This window comes from Penicillium chrysogenum (genome assembly GCF_028827035.1).
Source record: "Penicillium chrysogenum strain IBT 35668 chromosome Unknown utg000004l_segment0_segment0, whole genome shotgun sequence".
Lineage (NCBI taxonomy): Eukaryota > Fungi > Ascomycota > Eurotiomycetes > Eurotiales > Aspergillaceae > Penicillium > Penicillium chrysogenum.
Window position 1 is genome coordinate 5992867 of NW_026622752.1, and position 16996 is coordinate 6009862.

Here is a 16996-nt window from a genome sequence, read left to right on the forward strand (position 1 = left end):
GAAAGAGTTGGATGATTGAGACTTACTGCAGGTAGAAAATATTGAAAACCCAAGGCATGTACTCTCTTTCGACTCCTTTTATAGCCGTGGCCATATTAATAGCCAAATAATCCATATACACCTCGGCAGAGGTGCGGGTGCCTATGTATTAGGAAATGCCCGTGATTTCGAGCGAAGAGTGTATTTAGCTAATAGTATCCTATGAGCGCCTACTTCTTTCGCTTATAACAAGAAAATAAATCATCGATCCACAACATAAGCCATACCATTCGGTACTTTCGAGTCCCAGATCTTTCTTCCATTCTCTGTTTCAAGAGGCAGACACCGGTGTTTTCTCACCTTGCGACGCATGCTCATCTCGTTGCCTGCGCTCCGCCGCAAGCTTTTGAACGCCCTGACCCCACATCGCATAAGTAAACATGAAGAGCGATAAAACAGACATCATATTCCAGCGGTAATAACGGCACGAATCAGCATCACAGTATTGGCGACAGACGTAAGTAAATAGATAGAAAAATGCGAAAAGAAAAAGTGTGAACCTCCACAGTTCGGGTTAGCAGGTAGCAGCTAAGGTTAGAGAAGAGGGCATACAAGACTGGATGTCTATAGAACCCAAGAGGTTCTAATACGCGCCCCAGAGGGTGGTCTGATCTAGGCCGCCCTTTTTGAGCCAATCCAGGAGAGGGACCGGAAGGGGTTTTCGCTTCCATGATGCAAAATTGCGTGGAGAGAAAAGGAGAGTTGAAAGGAACGGGGTAGAAAGGGTAGAGGGGGAGTTCAGGTGTTGGAAAGGGGGATTTTCATTTGACGTGGGTCATTTCCTTAGCGTGTATAGTCCCTATGTATGTTGTAGAGTACCAAACTGCCTCCAAGTAACATTCGGCCCAGCCTTGGCAATGCTTGGGCAATGCTTGGGCTAACTCTCCAGCTTTGGAGATTTATAACTGAGCTCCTCTTCATTCACCTTGGACGGTGGATATGTACATGGTCTATTTGCATGACTTTTCTTTCGTGGAAACTGAAACTTAACCTTTCGCCGAGGGTGCTACCCACAAGAGCCCATAGAACTTGCTTTGGTATCCACAAGGCTACCTGTATAAACGTAAATAAAATATGGAGTAACGCACACATCAGAGACCAATTATCCCAAACCAGGGAAATTAAACGATAGGGAAGTCTTGGCCGAGTCCCAAGTGAATATTGCAAGAGGCTATAGAACCACAGGCCAATACAATACATTCTGCGCCGACATAGACCGACCTTGCGTGCATATGAACAGATTAACCTATAAAGTTAGCCCGCTCTATCTATGAAATATCGTTTGTCGTTACGGCAGTGGATAGCTCTAGCACCTTGATCACTGCATTCACAAGAGGCATTGCCCATGCAAAGTTGGTCATGAACCAAGTTGCATTTGCGGGGCTAATTCGCGGGTTTCCGGTACATTTGTATGATTGCATGTAGTTCTCGGTCGAAGTGACTAGCCCCGGGTCCCCGGGTCCCCGTAGAATCGTAGACTCCCGTCTCGTGGCCCAGTCAATAGTGGGCATAGCAGCACCACAAATGTAACCTTCATACTGATCGATCTCGAGAGCAGTCATTGTTTGCTTTGCGTCGGTGATAGCGTCCCACTGAACTTCTATGGCCTTTTTATGGACAGCACTTTTGCCTTCTTTGACAAGCAGCCAGTCTGTCCATCTTCTTGTATGTCGTCACCAGTGTGTCGGTTGGCTTCAGTGTAGATAGCGGAATGGCAGTGGCGGGGACATTCTCGGTGCAGTGAATGTCCCGTTCTTGGTGGAGCATTTCCTGGAAGCTGCGCTCCTGAGCCATGGTGTTCAGCATGGGCCAAGTATCTCCTGGGCTGTCCGATTGTTATTAGTTAGAATTATTTCAGTTCTGGATAATCCTTGATGAACTAAGGACGGGTGACGCTTGTTGTGACTAACTCACAGGGGTGTGGTACATAGGTAAAATAAGTCGTTACAACTGGGTCAGGGAAGTGGCGCGATATGGAAGAAAGGAAGAAGTAAATGTTGAAGTGAAGGTTCAGGTCAAGATTGAAGTGGGTGTTGAAGTGAAGGTTGAAGGTTGAAAGTTGGAGTGAAGGTGAAGTAAAGGTTGAAGCGAAGGTGATGTGAAGGTTGAAGTGAATGCTCGAATGTTTGCACTGGCTTTATCAGATCTTGGGCCGTTTGTCTCTCTTCTACAAAGTATATAGCCTCTTTCCTTTACATTATCATATACCCTCTCTTTCGTACAAAGGGCGTTTGCATGCAAGTGCAATATCACGATCATATCAGAGTTGCTCTAATCCAGACCACCACGAGTATAGCACTCCTTCCATGACACACCATGATACAGTTAGAGCGCCCTCTTTCAATCCCTCTAGTATGCGACAGAGGACGCATGCATAGCCTCGGGGCAAAGAAAAGGGATTTCAAAGCTGCTTATCCTACTCCACCCATTTCACAGGAACTTTTGGGGAGACTGTTGTGAAGTGTAGCTTGCTGTAAACCTGATTAACTGTCATTATATGATTCTGACCATTCCAATACCAAATCTACCAGGTTGTCTCGCAATAGGCTTTCTGGTTTAAAATTTAGACCAAGCGAACACAGGCAGAAGGGACAGGAGTAGTGGAGCTGGAGACGACTGGCTCGCATTTTGCGGCCTTCTGGACTGTGCGTGATGATATCCTGTATGATAGTCTCTAGGAGGTAGATGGGTTGGTCAGGAGTTGCTTCCGGGAAAACCGTCGGACACCCCACGTGGCGAGTTCATGGAAACAAATGCTTTGAGATGGCAGCACTACCAAATGGTCTTTAATTATATGAACCTGCATGTCAGAGCCAGAGTGTCTCGTCAGGAGCCCCAGACCCAGATGCCACCAATCTGCCATCGGGTGAGAATACCATAGAATGAACCCAATCTGTATGGCCCTCGAGCGTTTTGTGCATATCGCCCGTGGTAGTATTCCATAGTTTGATCGTCTTGTTCGCACACCCGGTTGCCACCAGTTTACCATCGGGCGAGAATGTGACGGAGGCCATCAGGTCCGAATGATTCTCAGCAAGCAAGTGACCCTCAAGCCGTTTATGTATAGTGCCCGTCATCACATTCCAGAGGCTGACTGGATGACCACGAGATACAGATGCTAACAATTTGCCATCGGGTGAGAATGCCACATTGCTAACTGATGGGGGAGCGCTGCCAAACGTTTTATATATCATGCCCGTGGTAGTATTCCAGAGGTTAATTGTGTGGAAGCCAGCTCCTCGGGATGCCACCAATTTCCCATCGGGTGAAAACGCCATGGAGAGACCTGACCCAGTGTGGCCCTCAAGCGTTTTGTATATCTTGCCTGTGCTAGTATTCCAGAGTTTGACTGTGTTGTCTGAAGATCCAGACGCCACTAGTGTACCATCAGGTGAGAATGCCACGGATGCAACGAATCCGGAATGGCCCTTGAGCGTTTTGTCTGTATTGCCTGTGGCACTATTCCAGAGTTTGACAGTGGCATCATAAGACCCAGATACGACGAATCTACCATCAGGCGAGAACGCCACGCAGGTCACCTGACTCCAATGGCCCTGAAGCGTTTTATGTATACCGCCCGTGGTGGTATTCCAGAGCTTGACTGTCATGTCCTTGGATCCAGATGCCACCAATCTACCATCGGGCGAGAATGCCACCGAGGTCACACCTTTAGAATGGCCCTCAAGCGTGCTAGGGAGCATCATTCTAACAGGTGTGGCACTTTCGTGTTGGAACTTTGGAGTTTCGTTGCTGGGAGTGTGAAGAGACGACGTCCCCAATTCGGTTGGCCTCGGAATGGGATTTTCGAATGCTCCTAGTGACTTATTGGTGCTCCATGATACAGAGACTTGTGTCATTGAGTCGACCAATGATGTAGTATGTTCCTCTTGACACACAAGCGTCGCTGAATTGTGATTATTGGAGGGCAACGGCTGAGCAAACCACCTGTGTTGTAAAGCATCTTTGGCTGACATTCTATCTCCCGGGCTAGGCTCCATAAGACATATGGCAAATGCAACTCCATGTTGACTGACCCGGTCGGTCAAGAGTGTATTGACAGGAAAGAGAATACGCGTTTGAACATAGCTGGCGAGCAATCCAGGATGCTTGAATGCGGGTTGCTTGGTCAAAATTCGAAACATAACCTCTCCAGCAGCCCAAATGTCAAGCGCATATGCAGTTCCTCCTTGAGTGAATTCATAGAGTTCAGGTGCAATATACCCGGGTGTACCCTTTAGGGTTGTTGATTTTGCAAGACGATCTTCAATACGTTTGGTGATCCCAAAGTCCGCGATCTTTACCCACCAGTCATCCGGTGGACATGATCTTAAAAGGATATTCTAGATACGGTTAGATATACCAATCACACGAGGTAGTTAATTTTCATGGTGCAACCGACTCACCCTGGGCTTCAAATCACGATGCGCAAAGCCATTGTCATGCATAAAATCAAGCCCCTCGAGAATTTGAAACATTATGCACCGCGCCTCAAGTTCTGGTAGCGGCTGGTCCTTGTTGAGCAAATAATCGTGTAGGTCTCCAAGCTCAAGATATTCCATTGTAATGAATAGGCTGGCTTCGTTCTGATACCACCCAAAAGACTTGACAAAACATCGCTCGTACTGCTGATCGGTCAGTGGCTTCCATTACGTTGAGTAGCTGGAAGACGAGCCTTTGGGTGTGAGAATTTCGCCATAGCCTCGAGCTCACGGGTGTAGTTTATCTGCCGGTCCACTTCCATCTGCTTTGTTGCGCGCACCTGAGGGCCATTATTCTTTCTTTCTGTGCATCTTTCCAGCCACACCTCCCCAAACCCACCACCACCAATCTTACTCTCCCGCTGCCAGTGTTCTGATTTCTTGATTGGCCGCTGGGAAAGTGATTCCTGCTCATAGTAGGTATGAACTATCTCATGCTTGCTGCCAGGCAGGAAATGAGTCTCGAGTTTAGAATCCAGAACCCAGTCTGGAACGCTCGACATCTGGAAGTGAGGAAAGAAGCGAAGCGTATATTGCGCGAGAGTTGGGGTTTCTTGACGATGTATGGAATAGTGAAACCATGAAATACTACTGAAGTGATTTTGGAAATGCCTTGAGTCTTGCGGAGTAGGTTAGAATAGAGAAGAGGGGGTTTCTTTCTTCTGCAATCCTGCCAAGCGCCTAACACCACTTGGGCACCTTGCATCAACTTCCTTGTCGTTAGATTAGCGCGTGAATTTGCGGCTCCATATCAAGGTCTACGCACAGGACCTCTATCGCCATGGAGAGATGAAAGCACATCGTCTGTTAAGTGGGCGAACATCGCATGGCGAGAGAATAAACAGCATTTAGACATTACAAACGTGAACATGGGTATAGGTATCTATCAAAATGCATGGCGAAATAGACAAAATAGAGCAAAATCATCAACTCTCCGATTCCGGCTGTTTGCCCTGAACAGCATCAGCAACGCCGCCAGCCCAGTTCTTCAGGTCCTCGAATTTGTGCCAAAGTGTGCCCCACCACGTTGAACCCTTTTCATCGTCACTTTGATGGTCTGTGGCGGCTGGTGTCTCAGGTGCTGGAGTGGATTCCGGTGCTGGCTGTGCTGGCTTTGGTTGTGCTGGTTTTGGCTGTGGAGGTGATGGCCGCGGGGGCGTTGGTTTTTTTGGCGGGGCGGGTTGCACGGGTCTTGCTGTTGCTGAGGTTTTAGCCGGGGGATCAGGAGGCGTGTCCAAGACTGGTGCGTTCTCATCCGAGTGAAGGCCGACTGCCTTCAGCGGGAGTCGCAGTGTGCCATTGCCTGGAAGGGGATCGACACCCAAAGAGTCACAAACAATGTTGTATACCTCGGTATTTTCTATACAGCCGTTAGATCGATTGTCAATCAATGGTTCGAAGTAGTTACTTACGGAAAACTTCCACCCGGCTGTTTGGCTTGTGTGGGAAGGCTGGGCCACGCGCAATAAAGATTGCACGCATCAATGGATGCTCATGGTCATATCCGTGAATACCTCGAGGATGGTATTCCTTCCCGGTTTTCAAAGCCTCTTTGACGTCAAACTCTGACCGATCAACGATAGCCCAGCCCGTCTTAGGGATGACCCACAACGGCGCAATGCGTTCGTTGTTCGAGAAATGATACCGTTCAGGCATTGTCTCCCGTGTGTAGAATTCAAAACCGTCCTCGTAATCCGGTGCTACCTTCTCCAATTGTTTCCGGAGGGTCTCCAGATCCTCCGGACGCTTAGGACGCAGACCAGCAGATGGCCACCCGTCAATATGTTCAATTAAATTATAATCAATCAGATCGTCCAATTGAATCAGCCTTTCTGCAGAGGTAGTGGCCATGCCATGGTCTGAGACCACGACGATGTTAACCACCTCGGTTAGATTGCGTTGCTCGAGACCAGTCATGATGCTAGCAACCATGCTATCCGCTTCCGAGATCGTCTTTCGGATCTCTGTGCTATTAGGGCCAAATTTATGACCGTCCCGATCGACGTCTGGAACGTAGGCTAAGATAAATTGCGGCCGCTCAGGTGTCACCTGCGATTTACCCTCTAGACCTGGGAGATCTAAAAGCTCAAGGACCCGATCCACCTTGCGAGACAATGCTTCCGTACCGTTGTACTTGTCCAAAAATGTCGGTTCCCTGTCGCCAATGTGCGCCTCAGACCCGGGCCACATATGGATGGCTGTCTTCACACGTTGCTTTTCTGCCGTCACCCAGAGTGGTTCCGCCATCCACCACTTGGGTTGCATGCTGACAGCGGGATGGGTATAGTAGAACTCCTCGTTTATCTTCGGGTCCCAAAATGTGTTGCCAACGATCCCATGGCTCTCGGGGTAGAGACCAGTCATAAGTGTAAAGTGGTTTGGAAAGGTGACGCTAGGGAAGCTGGGGTTCATGTATTGCGGGGAAACGCCATTGGCGACGAGGGCGTTCAGCGCAGGAGTTAGGCCGCGATCAAGAAAGTCGGCTCGGAAACCGTCGAGCGAGATAACGATCGTGGTTGGCGCAAAGAGAGCCGTGCCGTTGGAGAGCAAGGGTGGAAGGTGTGCTCGTGAAGCCCGGAAACCGCTCGAGGCTTTATATGCCCCGAGGAGGAGGATGACGAAAAGTGTGGTGAGCAGAGCAATTATAAACAGGATTTTTCGCCATGAAGGCCGTGGAGGCTAAGCAGCAGACATGTTAGCAGGGGGCGCAGAAAGTAGCCATGGTCCGTCTTACCGGCTCATATGTGTATTCGCCTTTCTGGTCCAAATCCAACGATGACCCGCTCAAAAGGGAGGCATTATCATCACCAATTCCCTCTTCCATCTCGTACATCAGCTCGCCGTCTTCACTGACTCTTTCCCGCCGTGATCCCCTCCGCTGTCGCCGCTCCTTTTTCGTCTTCCCGATCTTCACCCTGCTACCATTAGGGCTGAAAATCCTCCGCAGCCCATGTCCACTGCCACGGCGTATCAGCAGGTTCTCTAGCTCCTCTTCGGCTTCAAGGACCGCCCGATCGTGCTCTGCGATTTCCAAGGTGCTGCGGTTTTGACCGAGGAGGGCGTCATCGTCGGAATCGGAGTCCTGCTCAGAGGGCGACCGCAGCGAAGACGCATCGTTGTCGTAATTCCCAGGAGAAAGAAGGGAAGGACCAGTGTCTGGGCGGCGCATTGCTAGCTTGTTGAAGACATGGAACAGAGCTGAGATGGAGAAAGGGGATCGGAGGATTGCCAAGACCCGGCAATCATTTGCGATAAGCCCGATCTATGAGAAATGTTTACATAGTCTACCTGTGTTGTTTCCAAGGTGATATTTCATTATTTTGTCAATTAACCGATGAAATAGTTTTTGTGAGGAATCTTTGGCCTTGCTACGTCGAGTTAGAGTCTCAATCTTTGTTGTTCATGGGGTTGTGTACAGCTTGCCAATTGCGGCTCATTAGTCGCCTGCAGCATACAGCGACAATAATAAGAGTCTAATAGTGGAAGTCTTCTGAAATCAAGATATTTGGAGATCTTTATTCCGCACCAAGCGAGGTATTGGCGGTGTTGTTCACCGGTGATATATCCTTTCTGACAAGCCTGAGCCAGCCCTCTGCTAAAGAAAAGCACATATATCTTCACGTTGACGTAAGTATAGAGGACGATAAGTAAAGATATTTTAGCGTTTAATGGGCCCCAGAGGGTGTCTATACTCTTCAACATTTTATCTATACGACTGGTGTATATATGTAGCCAGTGAATTCCCCACACTTCTATGAAACACTTCCCAGTATCTCGAAGGACATTCAAAGTTTCTGTTTCCTACTGCGTTCCCAAGCTTCAATTAAGTCCGCTATATTACCCTCCATATATGTGGAATAAATGTTAACGTCAGTGAATGACTTGAAGAGTCTCGCAGTCCCGCACAAAAATGCACTAGACTGAGTCGCAAGTTATCCATCTTCTTGTCTGCTCCAATCTGCGAGAAATTACCTACGTTACTCAATAAATGGATCGACTTCCTCAACTTCCATTCCCGCAGACGACATTGTCCTTCATGCGAGCCTACAATCAAACCCTATAGCGATACCATCAGCCCTGCAGGAACACATTCCACAGCCAGTACGTGGCAGCCACATTCCTCAGGTTGATCGCAAATGACAAAGATCGGACATTATGAACTTGATGTGACCACCGCTGACGTTTCCCTAGGGTAGAGAAGCGCGGGGTTGTAACCGATGAATGGTTGAGCACGCCCAGGTGAAATTTCTGATATTAGGTGAGCTGGGTACGGAGTAGAACCGGATGCAGTTGGTAAGATCGACGGGGTGATCAGCCAGCCCTACGCGGGAAGCGGACTTGGCCTTGGGGTCTTAGGTGTGCCGGTAACTGCTGAGCGACCCTACAGTTGTATCAATTGATGGCAGAAGAAACACCGCAGCTCATAGCTGATTCTCAAAGGCCGTTTTGGTGACTGATTCTGGTGAATAGTATACCGGATAGAAAGTGCGATTCATCTCTAGCCGTGATCCTCGCGATCTAACAATAACTACGTGGGTGTGTACCCAGGTAATGGACAGCTGTCCATCCTAATGTATCCATGGACTCGGACTATCCAAAGAGTGAGGCTCTCCACCCATTGTCTTAGAAGGGTCTATCCCTTCAGAACGTGTCTCCATCGTATGATCCTGAAAGCAGATTAGGCCACCTACAAAGGAAATCCACTCGACACCCGTTGTGACAGGCCTGAGGTGGATCTCCGCGGAATTCCCCAGTGGTGGGGTGTTCAGCGCAGATCCATGGGATGTCCGCTTGCAAGAGCATCACCTTCCTAATTGGGACAATATGTCACGTGACATCTTTCGACCGAGCCGTGTCCCCACCGTTCAGCCGAACAGCAACTCTGGAAGATCATGACGATATCGGCGTCGGACTAAGCCGATCGTGCCAGCCCTGGAGGGGCTGAAGGTGGAGCCTAGATCAGAGCAGTGTGACATTTCCCCCGGATGCGGAAATCAACCAACCTCGCTTGCACCTTTACCAAGGGTCCCATCGAGGGCAAAAAGGAACATCAAGGGCACAGGAACACAGAGAGGCACATGTTCTAATTTGAAAAATTTTCCTTCTAATTGTTCATGTCATCACCAATTAACCTTAATCAATACATTGGCCGGATTAGGATAACACACAAGATCTATAAGAATGGCGTCCTCGTCGCCTCCGATCCCTGCTCGATTTCCATCCCAATCGCACTGCCATTACCACCCTAGGTAAGTCCTGAAGCTACCTAGCATTTACTGTTACTAGCAGCACAGTTTCAAGAGCAAACACTAACGCCAATCCCAGCTTCGTCGCTCGTTAAGACAGCAAGCCATATCTGACTTCTTAATCCGATCGCTTTTCCAATCTAATAAAAATGCACTTCACCGCTCCCTCTGTCGCCTTGCTGGCTCTCGCAGCCGGCGTTCAGGCCGGTGGTGCCAAAAAGCAGCAGGAACCCCCCGTTCACAACGGAAAGGGTATCGGCAAGCACCAAGCTAGCGGTGCGACTGGCACTGGTGTTCACCCCACCGGTGTTGTTCCTACCGGTATTCACACTGGTACTCACCCCATCGTGACTGGCACCCACGGCAACGGTACCCACCACGGTGGCAAGAACAGCACTATCATCGTCACTGGTACCGCTCCTTGCTCCACCTGCCACCGTAGCTCGACCATTCCCGTCAACGTCCCTACCAAGACTCACAGCGCTGGTGGTGCTTCCCACTCTGCTGGTGCTGGCGGCGTTGGCGGTGGCGCTGGCTCCGGTTCTGGAAGCAGCGGCTCCGGCTCCAGTTCTGGTGGTGCTGGCGGTGTTGCCGGCGGCTCTGGCACTGGCTCTGGCTCGGGCACTGGCTCCGATGCTGGCTCCGGCGCTGGCTCTGACTCCGGCTCCGGTGGTGCTGGCGGTGTTGCCGGCGGCTCTGGCACTGGCTCTAGCTCCGGCGCTGGCACTGGCTCTGGTTCCGGCACTGGCTCCAGCTCCGGCACTGGTGCTGGCTCTGACTCCGGCTCCGGTGGTGCCGGCGGTGTTGCTGGCGGCTCTGGAACTGGCTCCGGCACCGGCACCGGCTCCGGCTCTGGCACTGGTGCTGACGCTGGTGCTGGCGCTGGCTCTGGAACCGGCTCCGGCTCTGGTGCATCCCCCAGCTCCTCCGACTTCACCCCCTCCAGCCCTGGCTCCAAGGTCAGCGCACCCCAGATCGGAGCCGCTGGCGCTGTTATCGGCAGCATTATCTACGGTGCCGTTATGCTGCTTGCATAAACGTCTCGCAGTTAATGTCTTTTAATGCTGGTGTTTTTCTCTGTTGATTACTTGGTCTCTCTTTGTTCTTTTCTGATATCTGATCTTAGAACTGGCTGCGGCTGGGGACTTGATTTGCTGGAAGTGGGAGTACTGGGATCTCCAGATAGGCGTTGGGGATATATGTATGATGTTTATATTTTGTTTTTCTTCGTTGGTGTTTTTTAATGGGTTTGCTAATGATGGGTACTTAATATTACTGTAATTCTAATTCAAAAGCTTTTTCCTGGATAATATGTCTGCGTGCATTTGCCTACTTGAACATGTATATGGAGATGAAAATGTGTTCTATAGAAATCCAAAGATACTCCCGCGGCTTGGAAATAATATCTAACTAGCAGCAAGACCAAACCCCCTACACCCTGATCTCGAACTACTTCATAGAAATAAATTCCCTCACAGACTGAAGTCTAATCCCCCAGTACACAGGTGGCAAAATGCAACCCTAGTCATACATCTAATAATAGAATCCCAAAACGCAATCCAGTCGTCCCTGCAGGGTCAGGTGGCGTGTGTCTAGCCGTTTACCAGGCTATTAACGTTCTTTGCATTAGGGTTCGCCTGCCCGGAGATTGGCTTGATTAAGGTTCCAGATTGACTTTTGCTTAATGCAACCTGAGCTTTTGCTTTGTGGGGCTGAGGGAGTCACCCATGGTTGTTTCTTTCTTGATATTACGAGATATCAATATTGATAGATTCGTGCTGCCTGTAGGGTTGTAGATTTTCAGGATGATGAAGGATTGAAATTCATTGTAACGTTGATTCTGTATTTTAGGTACGGCTATAGAAATGGAAAATGTATAGACACTTTTTTATGACCGTCATCGCGAAAAAAGAAGCAGAAAAGCCACCCATACACCAAGAACACGCAATGCAACGCATAAACAAGAAAGTCAAAAATGAAAATTTCCACCTAAACATCAACACCATCCATGCACAGTCCAGTCCAGTCCAGTCCTACACACTCGAAATCCAATTCGTCCACTGACACCCACAACCCCCAGAACCACCATCAACACCACCCGCCTCCTCAACCGTAGCATTCTTCGTATCACCAAGCTTGAAAAGTCCCGTAGCAGGATTGACAAGATCACCCCCAACAGCGCGGTCCTCGAGCTGCAACTGCGCAGCAGTGATATTATAATGACCGTCATCTTCGATCGGGTAGCAGTAGACCATTTTCTTTTTCTCTGCGCCGCCGTGGCGGTCCACTGTTATTGTAACCGGGTATGGGAACGAGCCTGGACGGGTGAAATCCGTCGCGGAGGAAGAAGATGTAGGGTTATTTGTTGATGTCGGAGTTGCAGAGGAGGCGGTACTTGTTGCTGTGTTGTTTGACCGGGGAAGGAGATGACGGCCGATTTTGTCGGGTTGGGTCCATATTTGGACGAGGAAACGCGTTTGGGACCAGGTGCATCGGTAGTGTGCGTTGACTTTTGAGGTCCCGCCGTTTGTGTCCGCGGGCGAGGATTTGATTTGCGAGGTTAGGAAGATGGATTTATCGAAGTAGCTGTAGAAGCCGTAGTGCTCGGTTGCCAGGCCGCGGTTGTACAGCCGGATTGGTTGTGATGAGGGGAGGGGATACAGCGTTGCGGCCGATGGGGTTCCGTCGGCATTTTCTTCGGGCGCTGGGATTATTGAGGAGATGTTGGGGTATGCGGTGCCGTTGGATGTATCTGCGCGGCGGTAGATGTTTGTCGAGGAGAGGGAGACTGGTGAGAGGATGGACATGTAGAAAGGTGTTTCTTCGCCGGCGTATGGTGCAGTATTGTTGTCTGTGTATTGGCCGAGGAAGCTCTGCTCTGTATCTCTTGGGGCATCCGGCAATGGATTGAAAAGGTCGTCGCTCCTGACACGCAGGTTCGAGCCAACAGCAGTGCTGTTATCGTATGTGCCATTGCGGAAGCGGATGGAAACACGGAAATTGGGCTGGTTCGCATCGTACGGCTTATTGACATCCTGCTCGTCCTTGGGCAGAGCACAGCTCCACATCGAAGAAGGAGTGATACAAGTTGATTTTTCCAGCTGCGGCTGCGTTCCAGCCAGTGTTGCAATTCCAGTTGGCATTGGCGGGTAGCCTGTGAGGTTCAGCCACCGCGATTGAACGGGGGTCTCATCTCCTTTCCTTGTCAGTGTGATCGCTAGAATAGTGGCTAGGATCACGATTATGAAGAAGAAAACGCAGATCACGAAGTACCACCTCCGTCGAGTACGGCCCTCGCGTCCTGGACGTCCGCTCTTCTTGCTGAATGGTCCCCGGCCACGCCAGAGATTGCAAACCCTTCGGCCAGTGGCCTCTTCCTTTTCGAGTCTGCGACGTCGAGTCTCATGAGGTCCTATCGCGCCGCTTGGGTTGACACTGGAAACGCCAGCTGTAGGATCGTGATCATAACGTGGCTGGGTATCATAACGAGGCGGGAGAGGGGGTTCTCGAGAGAATTGCGTGTAGGCAGGAGCCGGTGCCTGCATATCTGACATTGGAATCGAACCAGGTCCACCAGCTGCACGCTGGAAGGCCGGAGAAATCGGCTCAGAAGGTTGCAAATGTCCTCGAGCGGCAAGTTCAGGTCCTTGGGGCAATCCTCGTTCTGCTTGCGACTCTTCAGATCCAGGCTGCCGATCCTGAGCCACGGACCCTTGGGATTGCTCTTGCTGAGGTGAAACCTCCGATTCAGTGGGCTGGGTTTGTGGCAACGGCGGCACAGGGGGTGCGTTTGAGTGAGGATGTGCGTTTAGACCAAATGGCCACCCAGAGCCAGATTGCCGTCCCTGAATAACAAGCGGTCCTTGAGGCTGTTTAGCACGACCATAAGTTGGCCGCCGTGTCTGGGGAGGAGTCTGCTCAGGTGCCACCTGCGATTCTTGAGGCGGTTCTTGTGTAACAGGAAGTTCTTGTGGCTGTTCTTCTGGGGTATACGCCCATTCAAACCCTGAGATTTGTCTTTGGGTAGCTGGCTGTTGAATCTGGGGTCGCTCTTGTGGCTGTTCTCGCTTTCCCCACGGCCATTCTGACCTTGGCGTTGCTACTTGAGAGGCTGGCTGGATCACCGGCTGGTCCGAGATTCCTCGCGAGAGTTCCTGCTGCTGCGGCTGTGGAAATGTAGGCTCCGTTGGCGGTACGGTCTGAGAAGTGAATACGGGCACATATTGCACTGCCGGCTGTAGAGGCTGTGCCTGAGGCTGCGGTGCAGGCGAAGTGTAGTGGAAGTTAGTCACCGGGGGCGAGATATTAGTGATTATCTGCGGAGCAGGAGCGGGAGTTGGCTGGGGCATAGGAATGGGCGCGGGAGGAGGAGCAGGAGCGGGAGGAGGAGCAGGAGCAGGAGCCGACTCAGGCATGGGAATGGGAGCAGGCGTAGGCGCAGGTGCAGACCTCTCAACCGGCTCCGCAGGCGGCGCGACAACAGGAACAGGAGGCGAAGCAGTACGCTGAGACCGAGATTCAGAAATACCACCCCTAGTCCCATGGCCCGACACCGAACGCTTCTCATCCTCATCAACAACAGAAGAATCCCACGTATGAGAACTAAACTCCGACCCCGGCGATAGTACCTGAACCTCCTTCGCACGAACCGCATACCCAGCCGGGACAGTGTCCTTCACCTGGGGATCAGGCGAGTCAATATCAATAAGCAGACCAGCATTCTTCGTCGACGTCGATGCAACTGGTGTCTGGTTTTCATTATCGCGCGTCCCTTCAAGGCCAGATGGTCCAGGCTCGTCGACCGCAACAAGCGCAAGTCCCCGAGTACCGTTTTCAGTAGTACCTATAGCTCCTGCGGGCATAGTGACACGGTTGGCAGGAGTAATCGAGCAAACGTGGTTGACGCACTCGAAGTACGGCGTCTTACTGAACAACTCGTGCGCACAGGCTTGGTAGTACTCCGCTGCTTCGCCCTGGATTGTCTGGTTGCCGAAACTGAAGGACATGGTATTGTGTCTACTGGAGACGTTTGAAACGTATGCGGGTGGCGGGGAGTGATGACGTTCGGGGCCTTGGTATTGGTATTGGTCTTGTTGGAATCGGGATGTCTCGAATGCCTTCTCGTCAATTGGTGCCGCTGTGTCTGGTGTATCGGGTGAGAAGCAGGAGATCTCTTTCTCGCGCTGTATCCATTCTTTTGGCTGGGCGCGTGTTGTGGTTGTTGTCGATGGGGTCGAGGGTGATTCTTGCGGGAAGGATGGGCTCAGTGGGGATTTTATGGATCTGTTCAGGAGTGGGGAGAGGAGGTATGTCCACCAGCCCTGTGAATGCGGTCTGTCTGCATCTGCTTGGGTGTTGACGCTGAGACGGCCCGGTTGCTGGTCCTTTGGGCTTGGGCGTACTGCGTCTGGTGTCTGGGGTGGACTGTCATCTTCCCAGCTTGAGGCCGTTGAGAGGGCGCGGGCGTTCCTTTCTACGCCTAGTGTGCTCCGGTATGCAGTCTCTGACGCCGGGGTTTTGGTAGCAGCTGAGTGCTGCGCGGGAATGGCTGGCACGGGTGGCACATCTGTTTCATTTTGCCAGAGGCGGGGTGTTGGCTGGGAGTAGATACTCGATGTTGCCCTTGGTCGGAGCATCTCGGTGCTCGAGTTTGAGTGAGCGTTCCATGGTGCCTCTCCTCTCGCTGGCGTGACGATAATGGATGGTGTGAGCGGCGTACCTGCACCGTCGACCTCTTGTGATCTTTCTACTGACTCGCTCCGAGGAACAGTGAGTCCGATCATGACATGGCGGTCCGAAGGCGAGATTGCATGCTCGTGCCTATCGTGGAACGGATCTTGGTCTCTGGCGGTAAGGAACGAGGCTCCAGTTCCATTCTGGCTGTGGTTTTGACTCGGCACCGTCTCGGGTAACCGTTGGAAACCGCGCGGGACCCTCTTCTTGAAGATGTCCTTCGATTTCTGGGTCGAGCGTTCCTTCTCTCGCACTTTCGAGAGGAGCTTGAGGTCATTCAGATCGACGAACGGCGCAGCCGCATTTGTCTCCGCGGGGATCGACTGTTTCCTCGGCGCCGGCGCTAAGGTGAAATCTGTAACGAGGTTCAGGCCGACTGGTTTCCCGACGCTTTTACGTTTCTTGCTGATGCGGACGTTAAGTCTCGAGGCTTTTCGGGTGGAAATGGGCGAGCGATTCCCTTCTTCGGCGGTCTTCGCCTCGAGCCTTTGTCGTGCTGCCTTCGATAGAAATGCAAAGGGTCGGTCTCGTTCTTCCTGATCTTCTGAAGAACACGACGGGCTTGAGATTTCCTCGCTGATCGGCGATGATAATGGGAAGGTTGGTACTGGGACCTGGAGGTCCTGGGGCTTTCGTTTGAGCATGATGTTTCAGTAGACTTGACTGTGTCGAGAGGTTAGGTTGCAGAAATGAGGTTCGAATGTCTGCATACCACAGGAAAGCATTAAAGAACGAAAGTGCAGGGAAGCGAAACAAAGAGGGCGTCTATTAATATTATAGCGAGTAGAACAATGGAGGCAACAATGTACAATAGCCCTGAATAGAGATGAAGTTGAGTCCAATGCAAAACAAAAGAAAGACAAAAAGACAAAGAAGAATACGAAAAGCCCCGGGATTTAAGCCCGCAAGCTCTATTTCTAAATTTCTGCATGTCTGCATCATCACAGTACAGAATCAAAGTCCCCGGTCACTTCGCAGCACAGCTCAAGCTATCAACAACCCAATAATCATCGTCGCTGGTGAATTTCTGCAGCGATCCCAGACAACCCGCTGCAACTAGTTCCGTGCTGCTTCTTCAAGTCCCGTCATTGGACGACAGGAAGAGGGATCACCAGGGGAAAGAGAGATGAAGGTGATGGATTGGATGGAGGGGGATGCAACTGTCAGACCGAGGCCGGTCATTACGCGCCGGACCGGGGCGGGCGCTTCGAGAGGCCAATTAGTGGAAGGACAAAAATAGATCGGATTCCGATTTATTTAGTTTATTTATGACTTATTGAAAGCAGTTGATCTGCTTTCTGAAACAAGTTGTTTTTTTTCGACTTTGTTGAAGTTAGGTCTATATGGTCTATGTCTTTGTTGATAGAAGTAGGCGAGATGCTTGAAGAAACATGAATATCCATATTCAAGCGGTTCCAGCTATTCCAGCTATTCCATATTCAGATTCAGATTCAGATTCCATATTCCATATTCCATATTCCCTCTCGTATTCCATGTAGA

General features: G+C 50.8%; 5 protein-coding genes across 5 annotated transcripts; 1 reads left to right on the plus strand and 4 right to left on the minus strand.

Annotated features, from left to right (window-relative positions):
- Positions 1-1307: 1307 nt before the first annotated feature.
- N7489_008220 (uncharacterized protein) lies at positions 1308-1833 on the minus strand (the record flags this gene model as incomplete). The annotated part of the gene is made up of 2 exons (XM_056713970.1): positions 1308-1646; positions 1717-1833. 2 exons carry the CDS (start codon positions 1831-1833, stop codon positions 1308-1310), a joined length of 456 nt encoding a protein of 151 aa, XP_056567685.1.
- A 1013-nt stretch (positions 1834-2846) lies between these two features.
- Positions 2847-5020, minus strand: N7489_008221 (uncharacterized protein; the record flags this gene model as incomplete). Its single annotated transcript, XM_056713971.1, has 3 exons — positions 2847-4379; positions 4443-4661; positions 4799-5020. The coding sequence occupies 3 exons, from the start codon at positions 5018-5020 to the stop codon at positions 2847-2849; spliced, it is 1974 nt and encodes a 657-aa protein (XP_056567686.1).
- Positions 5021-5443: 423 nt separating this feature from the next.
- N7489_008222 (nucleotide pyrophosphatase/phosphodiesterase family protein) lies at positions 5444-7686 on the minus strand (the record flags this gene model as incomplete). The annotated part of the gene is made up of 3 exons (XM_056713972.1): positions 5444-5877; positions 5930-7196; positions 7252-7686. 3 exons carry the CDS (start codon positions 7684-7686, stop codon positions 5444-5446), a joined length of 2136 nt encoding a protein of 711 aa, XP_056567687.1.
- A 2226-nt stretch (positions 7687-9912) lies between these two features.
- Positions 9913-10800, plus strand: N7489_008223 (uncharacterized protein; the record flags this gene model as incomplete). The annotated part of the gene is made up of 1 exon (XM_056713973.1): positions 9913-10800. The coding sequence occupies one exon, from the start codon at positions 9913-9915 to the stop codon at positions 10798-10800; it is 888 nt and encodes a 295-aa protein (XP_056567688.1).
- Positions 10801-11796: 996 nt separating this feature from the next.
- On the minus strand, positions 11797-16140 carry N7489_008224 (uncharacterized protein; the record flags this gene model as incomplete). Its single annotated transcript, XM_056713974.1, has 1 exon — positions 11797-16140. One exon carries the CDS (start codon positions 16138-16140, stop codon positions 11797-11799), a length of 4344 nt encoding a protein of 1447 aa, XP_056567689.1.
- Positions 16141-16996: the final 856 nt, after the last annotated feature.